Source organism: Liolophura sinensis, chromosome 10 (genome assembly GCF_032854445.1).
Source record: "Liolophura sinensis isolate JHLJ2023 chromosome 10, CUHK_Ljap_v2, whole genome shotgun sequence".
In the NCBI taxonomy this organism is placed as follows: domain Eukaryota; kingdom Metazoa; phylum Mollusca; class Polyplacophora; order Chitonida; family Chitonidae; genus Liolophura; species Liolophura sinensis.
Window position 1 is genome coordinate 4998499 of NC_088304.1, and position 19130 is coordinate 5017628.

Below are 19130 nucleotides of genomic sequence, written 5' to 3' on the forward strand. Positions count from 1 at the left end.
TTTGTGAATTTAACATTAAATGTACATTTTGAAAATAAGTAGTAATTTGGCTTTCTCAGTGCCTCTCTGTTTTTGTTTTGCAGAACACATTTAACATAGAAGATATAAACGATGCACAGAACCACTCTCTTGATTGTGAAGCCACACCTCCGCCAGCCAAAAGACAGACAGGATCCTATACCAATCTCTTTGACACCACCCAAGCTCAGCCTGTTAATGCCACACAGAACAGCTACCAGCCAGGCCGCATGTCCCGCTCTCAGTCAGGGTCTCCTAATGTGCATAGACCCACTAATCTGTACCCATACAGCAGCTCTGCTGAACAGTTAGGGCGCTCCAATGACTCAATCGCACCGATGGCCTTGCCAGACGAGGATTCGCCGACTGAGCGCTATAGCACCAGTTCTCCGTCTCTCGTACCCAAATCTCCAACCCAGCCTAGTATCACCCACGAGCTGCGACCAAGGGTGACGGGACGCCAGGCCCAGCGCTCCCAAGCGCAAAGACAGGTTGGTGTTCGCCGCAGTCCCGTGGGTGACAGGCGCTACTACCCCAGCTACCTGGAGCGCGGACTACCCACGTCTGGATCTCCTAGGGAAGTGTCTCTAACAAGTCGGGACACAAACAGGATGCATGACAGCACTGCGCATCCGCCTTCCCATCCCACGTCCAAACCTCCGCAGCACCGCACAGAAGGTCACAGTCTGTATACGCGTGGTAACATGCGACGCCCCCTGGACTCTGCCTCCCCTTACAGCCCTAACAGTATGAACGGCAGCCATGTGCGAACTGTAGGCGGGCGCAGCATCCCAGGGGGGCGGGGTAACACTTACGTTGTGGAGCATTCGCGGAAACAACGGGGTACACCGAGAGTTGGCTCACTCGGCCCGCCAGACCCAAATTACTCTCCTTCTCAGAGACCAATGTCCTTCGTGCGCGCACTGGAAATGACTGAAGTGTTAGAGACGAAAGAACAAGAGCAAAGACAAACGCCTGAACCGAGGCGGCATAACGGTGAACAAAAACAGCGAAGCATTTATGACTCTTCGTATGAGATCACAGTGTAGCAGATTGGTGGATTTACAAAAACTCTCATCTCGACTGTTTCTTCACAGTAGTGGTTTTATTTATTGTATTTTTTTTTCCAGTCTTTCTCATCACTTGTGCATTATTTTTTTGTTTTTTTTCTTTCAGAAACAAATTTGTGTTAAATGTCGTGGGATGTGTGGCCAATTCATGTTTATCTGTTAACTCTCAACTTCAGTTCATGGACTTCATCACAGCTCTGTCACAGCTGTGATTTACATCTGCTTCATGTTCAGGAATCAGTATCATAAATAAAAGAAAAAACTTCTCGGGATGTGCCAATTTTTGTTCAGATACTTCAGTGTACATCTGAATATATTACTCTCATTAGGGGGATTTGTACCAGTGAGATTTCAATCAGTTCTAACATGTCATTGCATCAGTACTTGGAGCGATGTGGTTGCCTGGACACGTGTTTATGATATCGCTGGATTTATTACACATGCTTGTGGGTTTAACCCGACCTCTGGATTTGACCTTGACCTGTGGATTTGACCTCTATTCTGTGCTGTTGACCAAACGATATCAACTTTCAAACTTGGTCATCAACTATGAAAGTGGTTGTGGTTTAGTCTTCATTGACCATAGCTTGTCAAACCATATGTATTAAAACCACACTTAATCATCTTCCCATCATGTGTATAAATCGCGCCATTTAACATGTATATAGGTCCACGTTCATGCCTGGTTATAATATATATATATATATTTTTTTTTCTGCAACATAATCACGTCCTCTGTTTCATATCAATGTTACACTTGGCTCACGGGGGATTGCATTCATGTGTGTATATAGGAGAGATTGGTGCAGTCAGTGTTGTAATGTATAAGTATATAAGGACCTTCCCTGGTAATATTTTCTTTGAAGAGCCATAGGCTTGTGTATAGAACATAGATACATATATAATACAAATATAAATATATATATATATATATACATGTATGTGTATAGTACATATGTGTGCACATGTATAATGAAATGTAAGTATTCAACTTCTGCTGAACTATATGAAGCCTTGTCAAGAGACGGCTGTTTGTATGAGATTATAATGCAAATGTTTGTGCCAAGAGTTGACCCGATCACCACGATATCCTTCTTGGCATGAGACAGGTGTTAGATTGAATTGTATTCCACCGTGGCACAGCCTCATTACAGTACAGATCTATTTTACAAATGACAGGGTTTTAAGGACCGATGTGTTTCATGATGAAGAAAGAATAGTTCTTACCTCCCTCAAAGAAGTCAAAATGGACTCTTCCAGATAAAACCTTTTAGTCAAGAGGTTGTAGCCCTGCTGAATATCGACACTTGTTTCTTCTGGCCTTGATACATCAGTGGAGACTATGATGGTCAGGAGCTTGTAACCTTCCCCAGCCCTGCTGAATATCGACACTGGTCTTATATGGCCTTGATACATCGGTGCAGACTGTGATGGTCAGGAGCTTGTAACCTTCCCCAGCCTTGCTGAATATCAGCACTTGTTTGCTCTGGCCTTGATACATCAGTGCAGACTATGATGGTCAGGAGCTTGTAACCTTCCCCAGCCTTGCTGAATATCAGCACTTGTTTGCTCTGGCCTTGATACATCAGTGCAGACTATGATGGTCAGGAGCTTGTAACCTTTCCTAGCCTTGCTGAATATCAGCACTTGTTTGCTCTGGCCTTGATACATCAGTGCAGACTGTGATGGTCAGGAGCTTGTAACCTTCCCCAGCCCTGCTGAATATCAGCGCTTGTTTGCTCTGGCCTTGATGGATCAGTGCAGACTATGATGGTCAGGAGCTTGTAACCTTCCCCAGCCCTGCTGAATATCAGCGCTTGTTTGCTCTGGCCTTGATACATGAGGGCACACTGTGAAGATCAAAAGCTTGTGACCTTCCCCAGCCTTGCTGAATATCAGCACTTGTTTGCTCTGGCCTTGATACATCAGGGCACACTGTGAAGATCAGAAGCTTGCAACCTTCCCCAGCCTTGATGAATATCAGCACTTGTAATCTCTGGCTTTGATACATCAGTGCAGACTATGATGGGCAGGAGGTTGACCTTCCCCAGCCTTGCTGAATATCAGTGCTTGTTTCATCTGACCTTGACACATCAGTGTAGACTGTGATGGTCAGGAGCTTGTAACCTTCTCCGGCCCTGCTGAATATCAGTGCTTGTTTGCTCTGGCCTTGATACATCAGTGCAGACTATGATGGTCAGGAGGTTTTAACCTTCCCCCAGCCTTGCTGAATATCAGTGCTTGTTTCATCTGACCTTGACACATCAGTGCAGACTATGATGGTCTGGAGCTTGTAACCTTCCCCAGCCCTGCTGAATATCAGTGCTTGTTTCATCTGACCTTGACACATCAGTGCGGACTGTGATGGTCCAAGGGCTTCAGAGTCTTCATACTTCATTCACACAATCAGTAATGAGGAGGTTTCTCTTATCAGGTTTTCAATGCATCTATATTTTCTTTTCGTTAACGTAGTGGACATTAATTCAAGACATATATATGATCTCATGTAGTTTTAAGGTAAGTGTGTTTGATGTTGATGATGTGGCCATGGCAGAAACTTGAAATCTCATCTGATAATTTAATGAGCCCACAGGTTGACATTAACTGTGTTAGTTGTCCCTAATGTAACACTGTGGGGAAACTGCTAATGACAGTCAAAAATTACAATGGTGCTATACATGTTATTCAGTTAACTTCATCAGTAGATTAAGTATGTAAAGTAAACTTAAAAGAAGGTATAATCAGCTACAGACTGAACATGTACTGATGATTGCTTACTGTGGAGCTACCAGTGCACACCAAAAAAAAGGGACCATAGTTTTTGCACAGCTCAGTCACGTTGCAAACATAAACACTGACACATTTATCATTTGTAGCACGGTTGGGTTTAAAGTGAGCGTAAAAGTGATTATTTAAGGTCAAGATTTGCTTGTCAGTATGTTATTGTTGTTGAATTAATGACAACTTTTTTAGGGACACATGCACCACAATGTTCTTCTGTCAGTAAAGTACTCCAGTCAAATGTCATACTACAGAAATGTTGGGTAAAGAAGTGACTTTCTAACATTACTGCCATAAGTGTAGTACCGGTAGTTGTTATGTATGTGAAGCCCTAAATCTAGAAGAGCTTAGATTAAATTAGAGATATTAATCGGTACATGAAGAATCCAGGTTTTCTGCAAGAATCAATTCATAAACCTGACTGCTGTCATGTAAGGCCATTATTGAAAAAATGTTTATTGGGTGTAAACCACCCTGGTCTATATCACAAAATAAGTGGGTTGGTAGGGATATTCTGTTTTTTTTTTTTTTTGTTTTGTTTTGTTTTGTTTTAAGTTTGGCTAATGGAGAAGGTGTGGATTTAAAAGAAATTAACGTTGAGAGAAGAAGAAAAAATTACTTCAAAAACGCAAAAAATTCAGAATAGGGCCCTATTTTGGAGGGACAGTCATGATACCAGCAATAAACATATTTTTAATGATGGCCTACTGGAAATATTCTCTAGCATGGCCTTAAACACCAACCATACAAATCTCAAGAACAAGTTTAAGATTGACTGATTTTGATGTAGTATTACGTCAGTCACCTCTGAGGAATGTTTCTTTAGGGACTCCTGACAATATCAGATATTTGTCATTTTAACCAAAATGGGTAACAAGGGTTTTTTTACAGTAGCATGACATCAGATGAAAGACTTCATTAATCTGGACCAAATGTGGATTTAAGTAATTTCCACAATGGCATATGAAATATCCATCAAAATAAGTCTCAGTGACGTACATAGTTCTTCGCTGTAGCAAGCATTAATTAATAGTATGCGAGGAACGAATTTGCTTCTGAATGTTAAATATGGAAGGAGCCGTTATGAGGCATACATGTATACCTGGCACTCACAATATAGAAACAGGTGAAGGCCTGTGAAGTTATTTGTGTGTGTAATGTATTACCACACAATTAGTCAGAAACACTGTATGGGGTGAAGGTGTCTGGTAAATCCCCTAGCATTGCTGCTTGTACCACCAGATTCTACTATCAGAAGCACTTTTAGTGCTAAATTTGTAGGTGTGTTTTAAATCCACCAGCATTACTTTGCTGCTAGTACCACAACATTCTCTTGTCAGAAATCCTGTCGAGGTTGAACAAGTGTATTGAAAATCCGCTAGCATTGCTGCTTGTACCACCAGATTCATTTGTCAGAAACACTATTGGGGCTGAACAAGTGTGTTGTAAATCTACTGGCATTACTTTGCTGCTTGTACCATCAGATTTATTTGTCAGAAACACTATAAGGGCTGAGTATGTAGGTGTGTTGTAAATCTACTGGCTTTGCTTCTTCTACCACCAGATTCTATTGCCAGAAATGCTATCAGGGCTGAATTTGTAGGTGTGTTGTAAATTCACCAGCTTTGTTGCTTGTACCACCAGATTCTATTGCCAGAAAGACTAGAAGGTCTGAACATGAAGGTGTCTTGTAAATCCACTAGCTTTGCTACTGTTCACAATACTACCCATTTCATTTGGGAGAAACACTGAACAGGCGGAGCATGTAGTATGTGTTACATCAACTAGTATTAATCAGTATTACTGTATATAGAAATGGGGGACTTTACTGGTGAAGTTCACCACTTAAAAGTTAAGTCGTGAAGGTGATTTGTGTTGGACAGCTGGTGAACCTCCGGCAAAATACATGTGTAGTGTCATCTGTCACGTCTTCTTCCATACATCTACAGAAACTGCCTTGCCACACATTGCAAAACTCGTTTCGTTAACGTATATAACGATGATGCAAACCAAAGTTTAGTAACTGAAGTAAATAAATGTGTACGACACCTGTAGCATGAGTGTACTCGACAGGTTTTCTTCTAGTTTGTGAATTTTGCTGCAAGGAACTTTGTAGTTTTGTGTACAGTTAAAACCAGATTCCTCTAAGAGATGAACTACATGTGTAGTCTACTTCTGCTAAATGGACAATCTATGTCAAATGAAGTTCTTACCCAGTTTTCACACATGAAGGAAGTCCGTAACCCATGGTGTACATGTTATAAGATCTTTGATGCTCCTTATTTAAGTACTGTGTGCAAAACTTTAGTGGCAAGTTTTGCACCACAATTTAATGGTACATTTGTGAACTTGAAAACTCAGCTTCCTCTAAAATGTACCACTTAAAAGAGTTTGGTCATTGTCTTAGAAAGGGAAGGTACATGCCAAAGCAAAAAAAAAGGGGGGGGGGGGGCGGGGGGGGAGTGAAGATAGTTACAAGGAGCTATTCGTTCATTACTTTGCTCAATTTTCTATATGTATGTTTAATATAAGACTACGATAATGGTTTACAAACCCTGGTTTTTCTACAGTACTTTATTTGGAGTCCTGGATGTTATGAAGAGTACAACTGTCTGATGGTTTTCATGTTAAATACTGCCGGAATAATCAGCTGTTTTATATTTTACTGCATTTTAGAGAGACATTTGATGACTGACCGTAGAAAGAGTGAGAGGTTATTAAAACACAAAAATCTGTCCAAAACTGGGAGCATTACAACAGTGTACTACTGACTTGAAGAAACTCCGATCCAAATTGTTCACATTCGTGCGTGCGTGAAGAGTGACACGTTGTGATTATTATGTGAAGATAGTACATGTGTTAGCTGATGAGTTGTGAGAAGATACAGATTTCTTGTGATTTGTACATTTACTCTTTTGTTATAAACCTGTTGTATCCAATTTGTCAAAATATCCTCAAGTCGTGAGTGATTTCCAATGTGTTCTTGCAGCAGAAATCAAATAATCCAGTGTTATGCTGCAAGCGGAGCCTTCCGGTTTGTGTTTTAGTTATTGTGCTGAGAAATAATGCGTATTATGTTGTCCACTGCGATATATCAATGTTTTCTGTGGTTTGGTGATAAATTTAGTTGCCTAAAACTGTGATCGTAATGTTTCTATCATGGGAATGAGTTTGTAAGCCCTGTAGGCATGTATTGAACATACGTGGGCGAGGCTTACATGTAGGTTCAAGGGACAAAGAAAAAAATGGGCAGGGCTTACATACAGAGGGTGGGAAGAAGAAAAAAAAAGGGGGGGGGGTGGGGTTTAGGGCCATAGGGGCAGGTTGGTAGATGATTGGTAATAGAGTGGGATGGGAATTTCTCCCCACATACATGGAAGTAGCTGTTAAGTTTGTATATTGTTAAGAGTTGGGAGTTCGATAGTTACATATTTTCACACAAAAGTGATGTGGATACAAAACTGTGGGCCCTTCTTTGCATCAATCCCGAATCTCTCCTAATGCATATTTGTATTTTATGAATAAAATATGAAAATGTCATTGCTAAAAATGATGTATGTTTGGTATTTATTTTTTGGGGGTCATGACAATTGATAATCATTCCTGGAGCAATAAATGCGAGACTCTGAATTGCCATTAAAACACATAAATTTTCTGCTGAGACTATAGATTACACATTCTCAAATTCAGGCAATTGGGTCCAAGACTTGTCTCCGAAGTGAAGAGTAAATGAGCCCTGATTGGGTAATACTGCAACACAAGACAGTTCATATTGTTGATGTACCCCATACATTTCTGCACTGTTAATCTGTACCTAGTCTGAATACAACTGAAAACTTTTTTTTCCCCAGTATTACTAACCCCCCCCACCCCAGGAGGTTACCAAGGTAACAAAATGCTATGACTTCACTTCCAGTAAGTACAGCTCAGAAACATATGGTGATATGGCCTGGTACCATGTGAACAGGGATATGTTTTCTAGGTGAAAGTTAACTACACAAATAGTAAGGAAAATCAATGCACTTGTGTAACCTACAGAGCTTGTGAATGGCCTCTTTTCATGAACACATACACACCTAAAAGTGGGACTTCACACAGAAAACAACAACAGGTACATAACTTTGGACTGTTTCGTTCAGGAAGAGCTTTGCACGTTCTCCCATTAACTTAACATGATGAACCGCTCGGTTCATGGCCTTCAAATTCAAGTGAACAAAGGAGCAACAAAATGGTTGAGGATTTTTTTTTTTGTTTTTTATTCAAGAATATTTCACTTATACGACGGCGGCCAGCATTATGGTGGGCGGAAACCGGGCAGAGCCCGGGGGAAACCCACGACCATCCGCAGGTTGCTGGAGGACCTTCCCACATACGGCCGGAGAGGAAGCTAGCATGAGCTGGACTTGAACTCACAGCGACCACATTGGTGAGAGACTCCTGGGTCATTACGCTGCGCTAGCGCGCTAACCAACTGAGCCACAGCAGCCCCGGTTGAGGATTATGATTGGTTGATGTATATTAATCGTCAGTAGATCTGTCGTCTGTAGCCAACATGTCATTGGTCATATCCAAAACTTGTAAAGGACACTCGGCTTTATTTATTTATGTCATTTTTCACTAATATGGTGGCAGTCAGTATTATGGTTGGAGGAGACCAGTGCCCAGGAGGAGGAGGAGACCAGTTCCCAAGAGGAGACCAGTGCCCAGGAGGAGATCAGTGCCCAGGAGGATACCAGTGCCCAGGAGGTGAAGGAGACCAGTGCCCAAGAGGAGATCAGTGTTAACAACGTTCCAATGCGAGGTAGATCTGCATGCCACATTCATGATACTGGCCTAAGGTCTTCATACAAAAATTAGACTTTGTGAATGGTCCTGCAGGTGTGAGCGTCACTAGATGTCATGGGCAGTGATGACGGATGTCTACGCACTCAGCTCTTAAATTCCTGATAAACTTTCCAACCCTGACAAGAGAAAACTATGCAAATTCCTAATAAACTTTCCAACCCTGACAAGAGAAAACCATGCAAAATTGTGACATTTTGGAGCATTTATTTTGATCATTTTCAACATTATTTTGGTTGTACGACAAATGATATCTCCTTGTAGCAGGTCAGACCCCACAGCCAAGGTTGACATATTTATGGTGCCTGCCTCACTGGGACCCTATGCCGAAGACACCAGACGAAAAACCAATGTCCCATGCACCCCATCACATTTTACTATGACTGGGGTAACCAATAGTTGATCTCAATGTGAGCTCAAGTTCAGCTCATGCTGGCTTCCCCTCTGAGCATACGCGGGAAAGTATTTCAGCAACCTGCAAATGGTTATGGGTTTCTTCCGCCATAATGCTGGCTGCTCTTATATAAGTGAAATATTCTTGAGTACGCTGTAAAGCCGCAATCAAATAAATAAATAAACCAAAAGTTGACCTCTTCCTCTTTTGATGAGCGCCAAGTGCCAAGATTACAGATTTTAATGTTGTGACTTGACTTGGGATTGAACTCCGGATCTACCAGTTACAAGGCAGATGCTCTATCCACTACACCATTGTCTGTCGCCCCAGTAAATGGTATCCAACTAGAAACGTGCAATACGACACAAAAGACTGCTCAAATCTACATGAATATAAAATCTAGCAGCTTTCTCTTCACCATTAGACTTCAAACATTTTTCATGTTATGTGACAAGATGGTCAATATGACACAGACTGAGGCAATGAGAAGACAAACAATTTGCTGCATTCTACAGCATTATTATCATCCCAAAATATCATGAGAATTTTGTGAGGTCTTACAGAGACTCCACCCGCGAGGTGCGAAGCAAGCGATATTTATGGTATTCAGAATAAATACTAGGTGTATATTTGAACAAGTAAAGCAATGATCTAAGCTCAAGGCTTTCAAAGACGTACAAAGTTGATCGAACCTGTATTGTCGTCCTGCTGAGCTGAAACTGGGACATCATAGATGAAAATGCTTCTGTTCTGACCTCATAGCATCAAGTTTTGAAATATCAAAGCGTATTAACAAAAGTGAGATATAACTGTGTGAAATAACACTTCATCAGTGACGGAAATCCTGACATTTCACTTACATATAAACAATAAAATTCAATCTAATGCAGAATACATGTATGTGAAGAGGAATATTTCAGTCAAAAGACCGTCAGCTGATGAAACTGGATATACCCTTATGAAATTTTTTGTGTCAAAAAGTCTGTTGCTAACTAAATCTGAAGTAACTTGTGTCTGTCCCATGCGCTCTCTTTGGATGAAGAATTAAAACCTTAGGACCTGTTGGAAAGTTATAAATAAAGTAAGAAGGAGGTTTGATTCACACAAAAAAGAAGCGAGATTTCCACTATGTTTTTGTTCTTCTGTGAAGATAAGCAGACGGTTGGGAACAGACCATGAATGTAACACATCAATATTGGGGAAAGGCTTCCACACTTTATCAGTCTGACCGGGGTTCTATGTTACTGCTATATCAAATTCGAATACATGCTTGTCATGTTTTAAGCATATCCACCTACGCCTCCACAATCATGGTCATAACTGTTTTGCAGATTGGCCCGATAATATCAGCGGTGCCTTGTCCTCAGTGTCCATGATTGATAAACAAGTGTCTGCGAATTCTGTAAAAATGGGGATTTGCATCGCCGTGGCAATGTCCTGGGCTGGATTGGCACTGGAATCAAGGGAGGTCAGCAAGGTACGGAGATGAGGGTTTTCCAGCAAAGATTTCAGCTCGTCAGATTGGCCTAGAAACAGAAACATTACATATGACTGACTGACTGACTGACTGATTTATCTAGGTGTATGACATCACATTAGTTGTGTCATATTGGAATGACAGATGCCATAGCCAACCAATGGCGAGCGTCTGAAGTTTTTAAAAGATTTTAATGTCTTCTTCAAACTTTATGTAAATAATATCGCTCTACATTCATATCAAATTCTCAAAGGATCTGTCAGAAGATTGCTTAAACCTTCTGCTTGAAATCATGCAATATACAAACATAAATATACAAATAAAGCAACAAACTTCATAACCGTCAAGAAAAAACAAAAAAATAACACATCAGCGAGAATTATGCTTCCAAATTTCAAACGGCTGTGATTAGCAGTTTTCTAGAAAAGTACTGTCTGAAAATAACTTTTTAATCGTCCAAGTGAAAACAATTTAAAATATGTGTGTAATGGCCTATTACTAGAGCCATGCATGAACGTTTGTACGCCAACAGGCCCCAGTTCTGACTCGAGGCAAACTACAGATGTGTACCTGATTAGGTAGATAAACTGAGTGATGTACTGATTTACTGATTTGCTGATTGATTGGTTGATGTATGTTCAAGAGCATTTGAATGTCTGCAGTTGGTGTCATCATTGGAGGAAACATGATAATATAATGGCCTGGCCACAGGGTCTTGAAACTATAGTAGACTTAAGTTGTAATTTCTAATCACTTTTAAATTGTAACTTCTGAAGTTAAAAGGTCTAAATACTGCTTGAGAATGAAAATTCTGGGTAAGTTATTGCTAAACAAATTTGAGCCAAAATAAGAAAGAGGAACAAGTTTAATGACTGCAGTTTTGAAAACTCTTGAACTGTGAAAGTCTAAGATCACTCCGTGATTCCGTGGCTTGAGGTAGGTCAGTGACTGACACTTTTCCCATACACTTTTTGCCTGATAGAAGCGATACCCAACAAACTTCATGTCAGACTACGGTAAATGACCTAAAGTTTCACGCGTCAATTACTGTCTTTTACTTTTGCACGATCTGGCAACCATATATGGATGAAACATGTTTTTGCCACGATATGGCAACGTGGCACTAAGCTATAATCATTCATTCAATCAATTCTCTGAAATGAACAATTTATATTGTTTTGCATGTATATCGTGGCAGAGTATTTAAGACCCTTATCTTTCAATTGCTGGACACTGGGTCAGTCTTAGTTTTGGACAGAAAGTTTATTGATTCCCCTGCTCACAGTGCACACGGGGCCGTGGTTAAGACCACTTGTCTTCAATGAATATGGTATGGATATTTGTCCGTCACACATGAGAAACTTTATCAGTAACTTGCCAAAGGTTAGCAGATTAGACCCTCTTCCAAATTATAACCTTAATTACCAAACGTGTTCTTTGACAGACCCTTATATGGTGTTGTTCTGTCATTTTTTTTTTTTTTTTTTTTTTTTTTGATTGGTGTTTTACGCCGTACTCAAGAATATTTCACTTATACGACGGCAGCCAGCATTATGGTGGGTGGAAACCGAGCAGAGCCCGGGGGAAACCCACGACCATCCGCAGGTTGCTGGCAGACCTTCTCACTTACGGCCGGAGAGGAAGCCAGCATGAGCTGGACTTGAACTCACAGCGACCGCATTGGTGAGAGGCTCCTGGGTCATTACGCTGCGCTTAGTGCGCTAACCGACTGAGCCACGGAGGCCCCTCTGTCATTTTAACTTTCAATCTTCCAATTTGAGTTGTTTTTCTGCTAAATTTATATCCTAGCCAACTGTATTTATAGGATTTATTGGATTGGTGTTTTAAGCTGCACTCAAGAATATTTCACTTATACGACGACAGCCAGCATAACATGTCAATGAACACCTAATAACATAGCCATAACCAGTTGTTTTAATCTGGACCCCCTTCTGTGCAAGCCTAGCTGACTTGGCAAAATGAACACCTGGTATTGAAAATAGAACAAGTAGAGGTTGCTCTTAAAAAAGCCTTTAAAGTGGTATAGAAAAAAATCATAAAACTTGGTCTAAACATTTTACCTAACACAAAGCCATACATTTTGGGGGGAAATTCTAACCATTTAGTTAAAAAGCAAGTTAACCTAAATGAACAGACTAGCTGTATTTTAGCCAGTTGTGTATTGCTGCAAGGCTCTAAAGGCAGTTGGGAGTCCAAATTAATAAAACAGATTATGGCTGGATTATCAGATGTTTATTTACAGAGATATTTCCTTCCAAAGACTAAGCTCAATTGATTATAATACAAACACACATATTGATCTGCCTTTCTTTGAATTTCCTGTTAATAAAACTGAAACCTGAGGGATTAAAGAACAGGACTTCATGAATAAGTTCACATCTTGTATAAAGGTGGGGGATATTGGCTGGGTAAGGAGGGGGGGAGGTAATTGTCCAGGGGAAGGGAATTGACAGGGGAAGGAAATTGTGCGGAGGGGGAAATTGTGCAGAGGGGGAAGTGTCCAAGGGGGAATATGTCCTTAAGCCACGCTGAAGACCTACAGAATATTCGGCCTAGGCCTACGCGGAAGTCACCTCACATCGTTATCTGGTGAACATTTGCCTGCTGAGAGCCCTCATTATGCAACAAAGATGTGTACAAATGTATTTCAGATAAAAATGAATTTCACTGAGAAATATCTGTCATTAGCTTCCCATGTCCATGTAATTCCAAGTTAGAATGTCAGCCTACACGCCCATTTTGTTTCCTTACCATCCGAACTGTTTTCCTATTGCAGAAGAGTTCCTATTTCCGCGTTTTCATATCATGAACCTCACATTAAATGCAGAAAACTTACTCCACGCCAGGTTTCCGAAAACTACCACGATTTACTTTTACCCCTTTTTGGTAGCGCTGTGTGTGAGTCAGGGATATCGGGAGACACGATTTGTTTGAGCTGTTATCACAGTAAGAGTTGGCACAACACCGTCACTGGCTTTATAAACTATGCTGATCGTTAATTTCGAGTCCTGTGATTGTAAGTGGCTTGTATCTACATGTAGATAAAACCAAACTGTATGACTAAAAGTTCATCTGAGGGGACAATAAAGTATTAAGTAAATTAACTTCAAGTTATTTACTGTAGTTTCCCATAAACTGACTGTGAGCTGAGATTTCATAAAAACGTTCATAAAAATATTGTTGTCTGCTTACCGTAAATCTTCTCAACCACTAAAGCACTTTTTTCAGTGGAATTTATTGGTACAGTTATTATGAAAATGAAACTAAAATATATATTTTTTGTGTCACTAAAGATGCAAACTTCATAAATCTGTGAAAATTATTTCTCTCAGAGTGTTTGAAAATTACACTGTTTGCAGAAGTGGTAGAAAAGACTGAAGAATGAGGGTATTGCCAAGGATACCTCATGTGTCTGACAACTGTAAAGCAGGGCACCTATGACAATGATGATCTATCAGCTGTCTAAACATATCCGACATTTTCCAGAAGAAAGCAAACAACTGCTAAGAGCTACTCACCTAACAGCTGTAGAGACTTCTTTGGCACTCTGTCTTCTCCAGAATCCACGGGTGGGCTGTTTTCTGTTGGGGATAATTCCCAGTCGTCCGATATAATGTTTACAAACAATACTTATTTATTTATTGTGACTGTTGCTTATAATTGTACTGAAGAATTTTCCACTGATATGCTGTTGTTAAGATTTACGAATGTAGGGAACAGGAGTGCTCAACATCAACAATCGGAGCCCTCCAGCTACGTGACAATCATTTTGACCTTCATGTCTCAGCATAAACAATCGGAGTTCGCCAGCTACGTGACAATCCTTTTGACTTTCATGTCTCAGCATAAACAATCGGAGTTCGCCAGCTACGTGACAATCATTTTGACCTTCATGTCTCAGCATAAACAATCGGAGCTCGCCAGCTACATGACAATCCTTTTGACTTTCATGTCTCAGCATAAACAATCGGAGTTCGCCAGCTACATGACAATTCTTTTGACTTCATGTCTCAGCCAAAGCAACTAACAGCTGAATCGAATTGGCACTTTCAACATGTATGCCAGCAATGCCCTTCAATACAAGCAGAACTGAGCAGTATAAAGAGGATTGACTTTCATGACAACTGACATTAGGCGTGGCATTTTAATGAGTTGCAGGCTGTGACTGGCCAAGTTGTCCATCCTCCCCCAGCTCCCCCTAGATTCCAAACCCAAGGTGAAGTAGTCAAGAGTACATTGCAAAATACCAATGAAATAAACAGACTGACTCAATTGTTTACATTCTTAACCTCATTTTCTCTAATCCCAGCAGCAGTTTTAAATTAAAAAATAACGTACCTCTGTCACATGCTGGATCCACAGATGTGGCTGTTTGATCAGAGTTATCTTTCTTGCTTTCTTTCTCCTTGGGAACGCACTCCTCTGTGAAGTAAAGAGCAACATTACATTTACTTTAAAACATACACCTTCCTATTGTCTCCTGAAGACCTCAGAGGTATTTCTCAGATGTGAAAATAACTAATTCTTGATGAAAAGACAAAAACGCCAGCAAATATCATGGGAGAACCAAGCAAATATCATGGGAGATTCAATTCAAACAAATATCAAACAGAACCAAATGAATATCAAAAGGCAATGTTCTCCTTCATAGATATTTCACTTATATGACGGTGGCCAGCATTATGGTGGGATGAAACAGGGCAGAGTCATGAACAATAGAAGCAGTGTCCATCTGATGAAAAGTGATGGCAATATCCTCTTACTTAACAATAAAAGCAATGTCCACTTGATGAAAATAAAGGCAGTGTATATTTGATGAGCAATGAAGCTAGTGTACACTTGATGAACAATAAAAGCAATGTCCACTTCATGAACAATAAAGGCAATGTCCACTTCATGAACAATGCAGGACATCTCCACTTCATGAACAATAAAGGCCGTGCCCACTTGATGAACAATAAAGGCCATATCCACTTGACGAACAATAAAGGCAGTGTTCACTTGATGAACAATAAAGGCCATGTCCACTTGACGACCAATATGGGCAGTGTTCACTTGATGAACAATAAAGGCCATGTCTCCTTGATGAACAACAAAGGCAAAGTCCTCTTAATGAAACTGAAAGGCGATCTAGATGAACGTAAAAGACAACGTCTACTTGGACACCAATGGTTATGTTCACTTGATAAACACTAACAATAACACAACACACATTAAAGGCAGTGTCCACAAGACAAACCTTAAAAACAATGTCCGCATGGCGCATTTAAGGTGATATCCACATTATGAGCATAGAAAGCAATGCCCACATGACAAACATTAAAGGCAATGCCCACATGACAAACATTAAAGGCAATGCCCACATGACAAACATTAAAGGCAATGCCCACATGACAAACATTAAAGGCAATGTCCACATGACAAACATTAAAGGCAATGTCCACACAATGTTCACTTCACCGAAGACAAAGTTAACTTGAAGAACATAAAGGGCAATGTCCATTTAACAGGCATAAAAGACATACTGCGTTATCACAAACTGAAATGACACATCTATTAGCATAGCCACAAAATCATGACAATACACTGACGAAATTCAAAAAATGAGTAACTGAATTGTCAGACACAGGTTTCAGCTGTCTTTCATCTGATGTTCACTACATTTTTTGTTTTCTTTCACTTCAAAGAAAACATTTACTATACAGCTATATTGTAAGTAGTTGTCCATCAACATGAACACATACACGTAAAAAAATTACACTTTTGAAACATTCCTCAAAGTAACTATTAATTGGGCAATAAAATGCAAAGCTTACCTTTGTGTTTTTTAAAGCATGGAACTGAACAACTGAAACGAAAACAGGAAAATTGTAAAGACATTTTCATTAACTCGTGCATATTTATACATGATCATCATGACTTCATAGCACAAACCTTTTAGAACACAAAACAAAGGATTTGTGACGGCAGATATCACAAATCACCTTTTACAAAAAAGAGAAACAGAGAACAAACAAAATGATCTTTTATATCATTCATGTCATGACAATAACTGCAACTCATGACACCTCTTTCCAAAGGTGTATATCTTCTTGTTTATTCATACTTCACTAGGCCTTCAGTTGAACTGTTCATCAACATATCACATTTCCTAATTTATTTATCACTGGACTCGTGTGAATATTTAAACGGTGCAGCAGCAATTGCATATTATGCAAGCATACTACACAGTGTGGGAATCTTTGGGGGAAGGATTAGGCTGTGAAGGGGAGGTTTTATGCTGGGGTGTCTGCCACATGTTAGAGCGACCTAAGCTCACTGAGGAATTCGCTTTTTACCATTAATATCTGAGCAGTTGGTCAGCCACTAACAAAGGCGCCAATCTTGTCTTTACAACTGTCACAGACAAAAAGCAATGCCCTCTCCTCCACCCTGTCCCACACATAATCCATAACTACCTAGGCGGCTTAATATCAGCCGTTAAAGATCAGTTTAGCAGCAAAATGCAGCCAGAAAGTCATTAAATTCTCATCAGAAATGTTCTCTGATACAGTATATCCACACCACGTTATCTTTGAACTTTTGTCTTTCAGTCAGTAAGACGTCTGGCAGTCTGATGGAAGGTTCTATATACCCGCCACAACAGTGTTACAACAAAGACTAGATACATTTATGCCTACATACAGTGTACATAAAGTGCAGACACCTGCTAAGAAGACAGAACACACCCAAATTCAAATCTCTCAAAGGAAAAACAAATAAGTAAATAAATGTAAAATACACAAACACATGAACTTATTTTAGCCATTGCTTTTACCATTACACCTGGATACAGAAGCCCATGAAGAACTGTTATCTTCACTTCACTTTTTTTTTCAAATTTCTGTGTATAGGTACAAGTGTAAGGACCTATCATCTTCACAGCACTACCCATAAGGATCAGATATCTTCACAGCACTACCCAAAAGGATCGGATATCTTCACAGAACTACCCATAAGGACCTGTTATCTTCACAGCACTACTCATAGGGATCGGATATCTTCACAGCACTACCCATAAGGATCGGATATCTTCACAGCACTACCCAAAAGGATCGGATATCTTCACAGAACTACCCATAAGGACCTGTTATCTTCACAGCACTACTCACAGGGATCAGATATCTTCACAGCATTACCCATAAGGACCTGTTATCTTCACAGCACTACTCATAGGGATCGGATATCTTCACAGCATTACCCATAAGGACCTGTTATCTTCACAGCACTACTCATAGGGATCGGATATCTTCACAGCACTACCCATAAGGATCGGATATCTTCACAGCACTACCCAAAAGGATCGGATATCTTCACAGAACTACCCATAAGGACCTGTTATCTTCACAGCACTATTCACAGGGATCAGATATCTTCACAGCATTACCCATAAGGACCTGTTATCTTCACAGCACTACTCATAGGGATCGGATATCTTCACAGCACTACCCATAAGGATCGGATATCTTCACAGCACTACCCACAAGGATTGGATATCTTAACAGCACTACCCAAAAAGACCTGTTATCTTCACAGCACTACCCATAAGGACCTGTACCCTTAAGCATGCACTTCTGTCTACAGAAAATGGCAAAGTAAGGTACATGTACATGATCAGTGTGTTTATCAGAATAAATCACACTGATAAGTATCTCAGTATACACCTTGATTGGCAGCCGTGTACACTAGCTCGCTTCAACACGCGGGGCCAGCAGGTTGTCAATGCCATATATGGAATCTGACCTTTCTAACTACAGGTTACCAGCTCTAACTACATCAGACTGTTGCTGTATTATGGGGTAGTACCTGCTGGCCTATGCAAGAGAAGTGGTCTTTATGGGGAAAATATGCAATCTACTAGGTCTATACAAAGGCCTGTGACCTAGGGCTTCTTGTGCTACCGGCCAGTATTAACATTTGTCGGGCCCCATCTACCAAGAGATACAAACAGTACCATAAACTTTACAACTCTTGGTATGGTATTTGAAAAGACTACGTTCGTCCTTTAGTTAGACAATGATCCTCTTCTCAGATGCGTATTGTGGAAAGCTGGTTCGTCATTCTCTTTACCACTTCCCACTGACATGAACCTCCAACTATAAAATTCCTCGACTCTTTTTTACATGGATTTTGACAAAAATTTGGAGTTGTGAAGTTCATGTTGTTTCTACCACGTGTTACAGGATTTGACTTTAGTTCCTGAAGATGTGAAGAGGTCAAACTGAAACAAAGTTATCAACTCAAACTTTCCCTTGCCTCCAGGATGGAGGTAATTTTCATTTTGCTTTGCACTACCGTCTTACTATTTTATCTCACAGGCTGGGCACTTGTACTTGTGTTGGTTTTCTTCACAGATCTGACAACTTGGCTTGATCATTTTGCTGACCAGAATACTTCTTGGATCGATCGCCTGGTCACAAAATTTCTGTTGGCGTCTATTCTGTTCGTTCCTTCTCCACATGTGTTTTGATGTTGTTGTTGTGATCTA

General features: G+C 40.3%; 2 protein-coding genes across 2 annotated transcripts in view; one reads left to right on the plus strand and one right to left on the minus strand.

Annotated features, from left to right (window-relative positions):
- Positions 1–4404, plus strand: part of LOC135476271 (palmitoyltransferase ZDHHC8B-like) — a 28092-nt gene extending 23688 nt beyond the window's left edge. The window contains exon 8 of the mRNA XM_064756252.1: positions 84–4404. Within this exon, the coding sequence (XP_064612322.1) occupies positions 84–1067 (984 nt within the window). The 3' untranslated portion in view covers positions 1068–4404. The remainder of the gene's footprint in view (positions 1–83) is intronic.
- Positions 4405–9789: 5385 nt separating this feature from the next.
- LOC135476447 (zinc finger HIT domain-containing protein 3-like) lies at positions 9790–19105 on the minus strand. Its single transcript, XM_064756476.1, has 5 exons — positions 18946–19105; positions 16420–16451; positions 14942–15025; positions 14122–14184; positions 9790–10631 (listed from the first exon to the last, which is right to left on the minus strand). The coding sequence occupies exons 1-5, from the start codon at positions 19101–19103 to the stop codon at positions 10420–10422; spliced, it is 549 nt and encodes a 182-aa protein (XP_064612546.1). The 5' UTR covers positions 19104–19105; the 3' UTR covers positions 9790–10419.
- Between the last annotated feature and the right edge of the window lie 25 nt (positions 19106–19130).

Excerpts from the sequence above, each read along its gene's own strand:
- LOC135476447 (XM_064756476.1), bottom strand. The coding sequence starts at position 19,103 with ATGTGGAGAAGGAACGAACAGAATAGACGCCAACAGAAATTTTGTGAC. Across the intron at positions 16,452-18,945 it reads CCAGCCTGTGAGATAAAATA|TTGTTCAGTTCCATGCTTTA; the intron begins GTAAGACGGTAG and ends TTTTCGTTTCAG. Across the intron at positions 10,632-14,121 it reads GAAGTCTCTACAGCTGTTAG|GCCAATCTGACGAGCTGAAA; the intron begins GTGAGTAGCTCT and ends TTCTGTTTCTAG.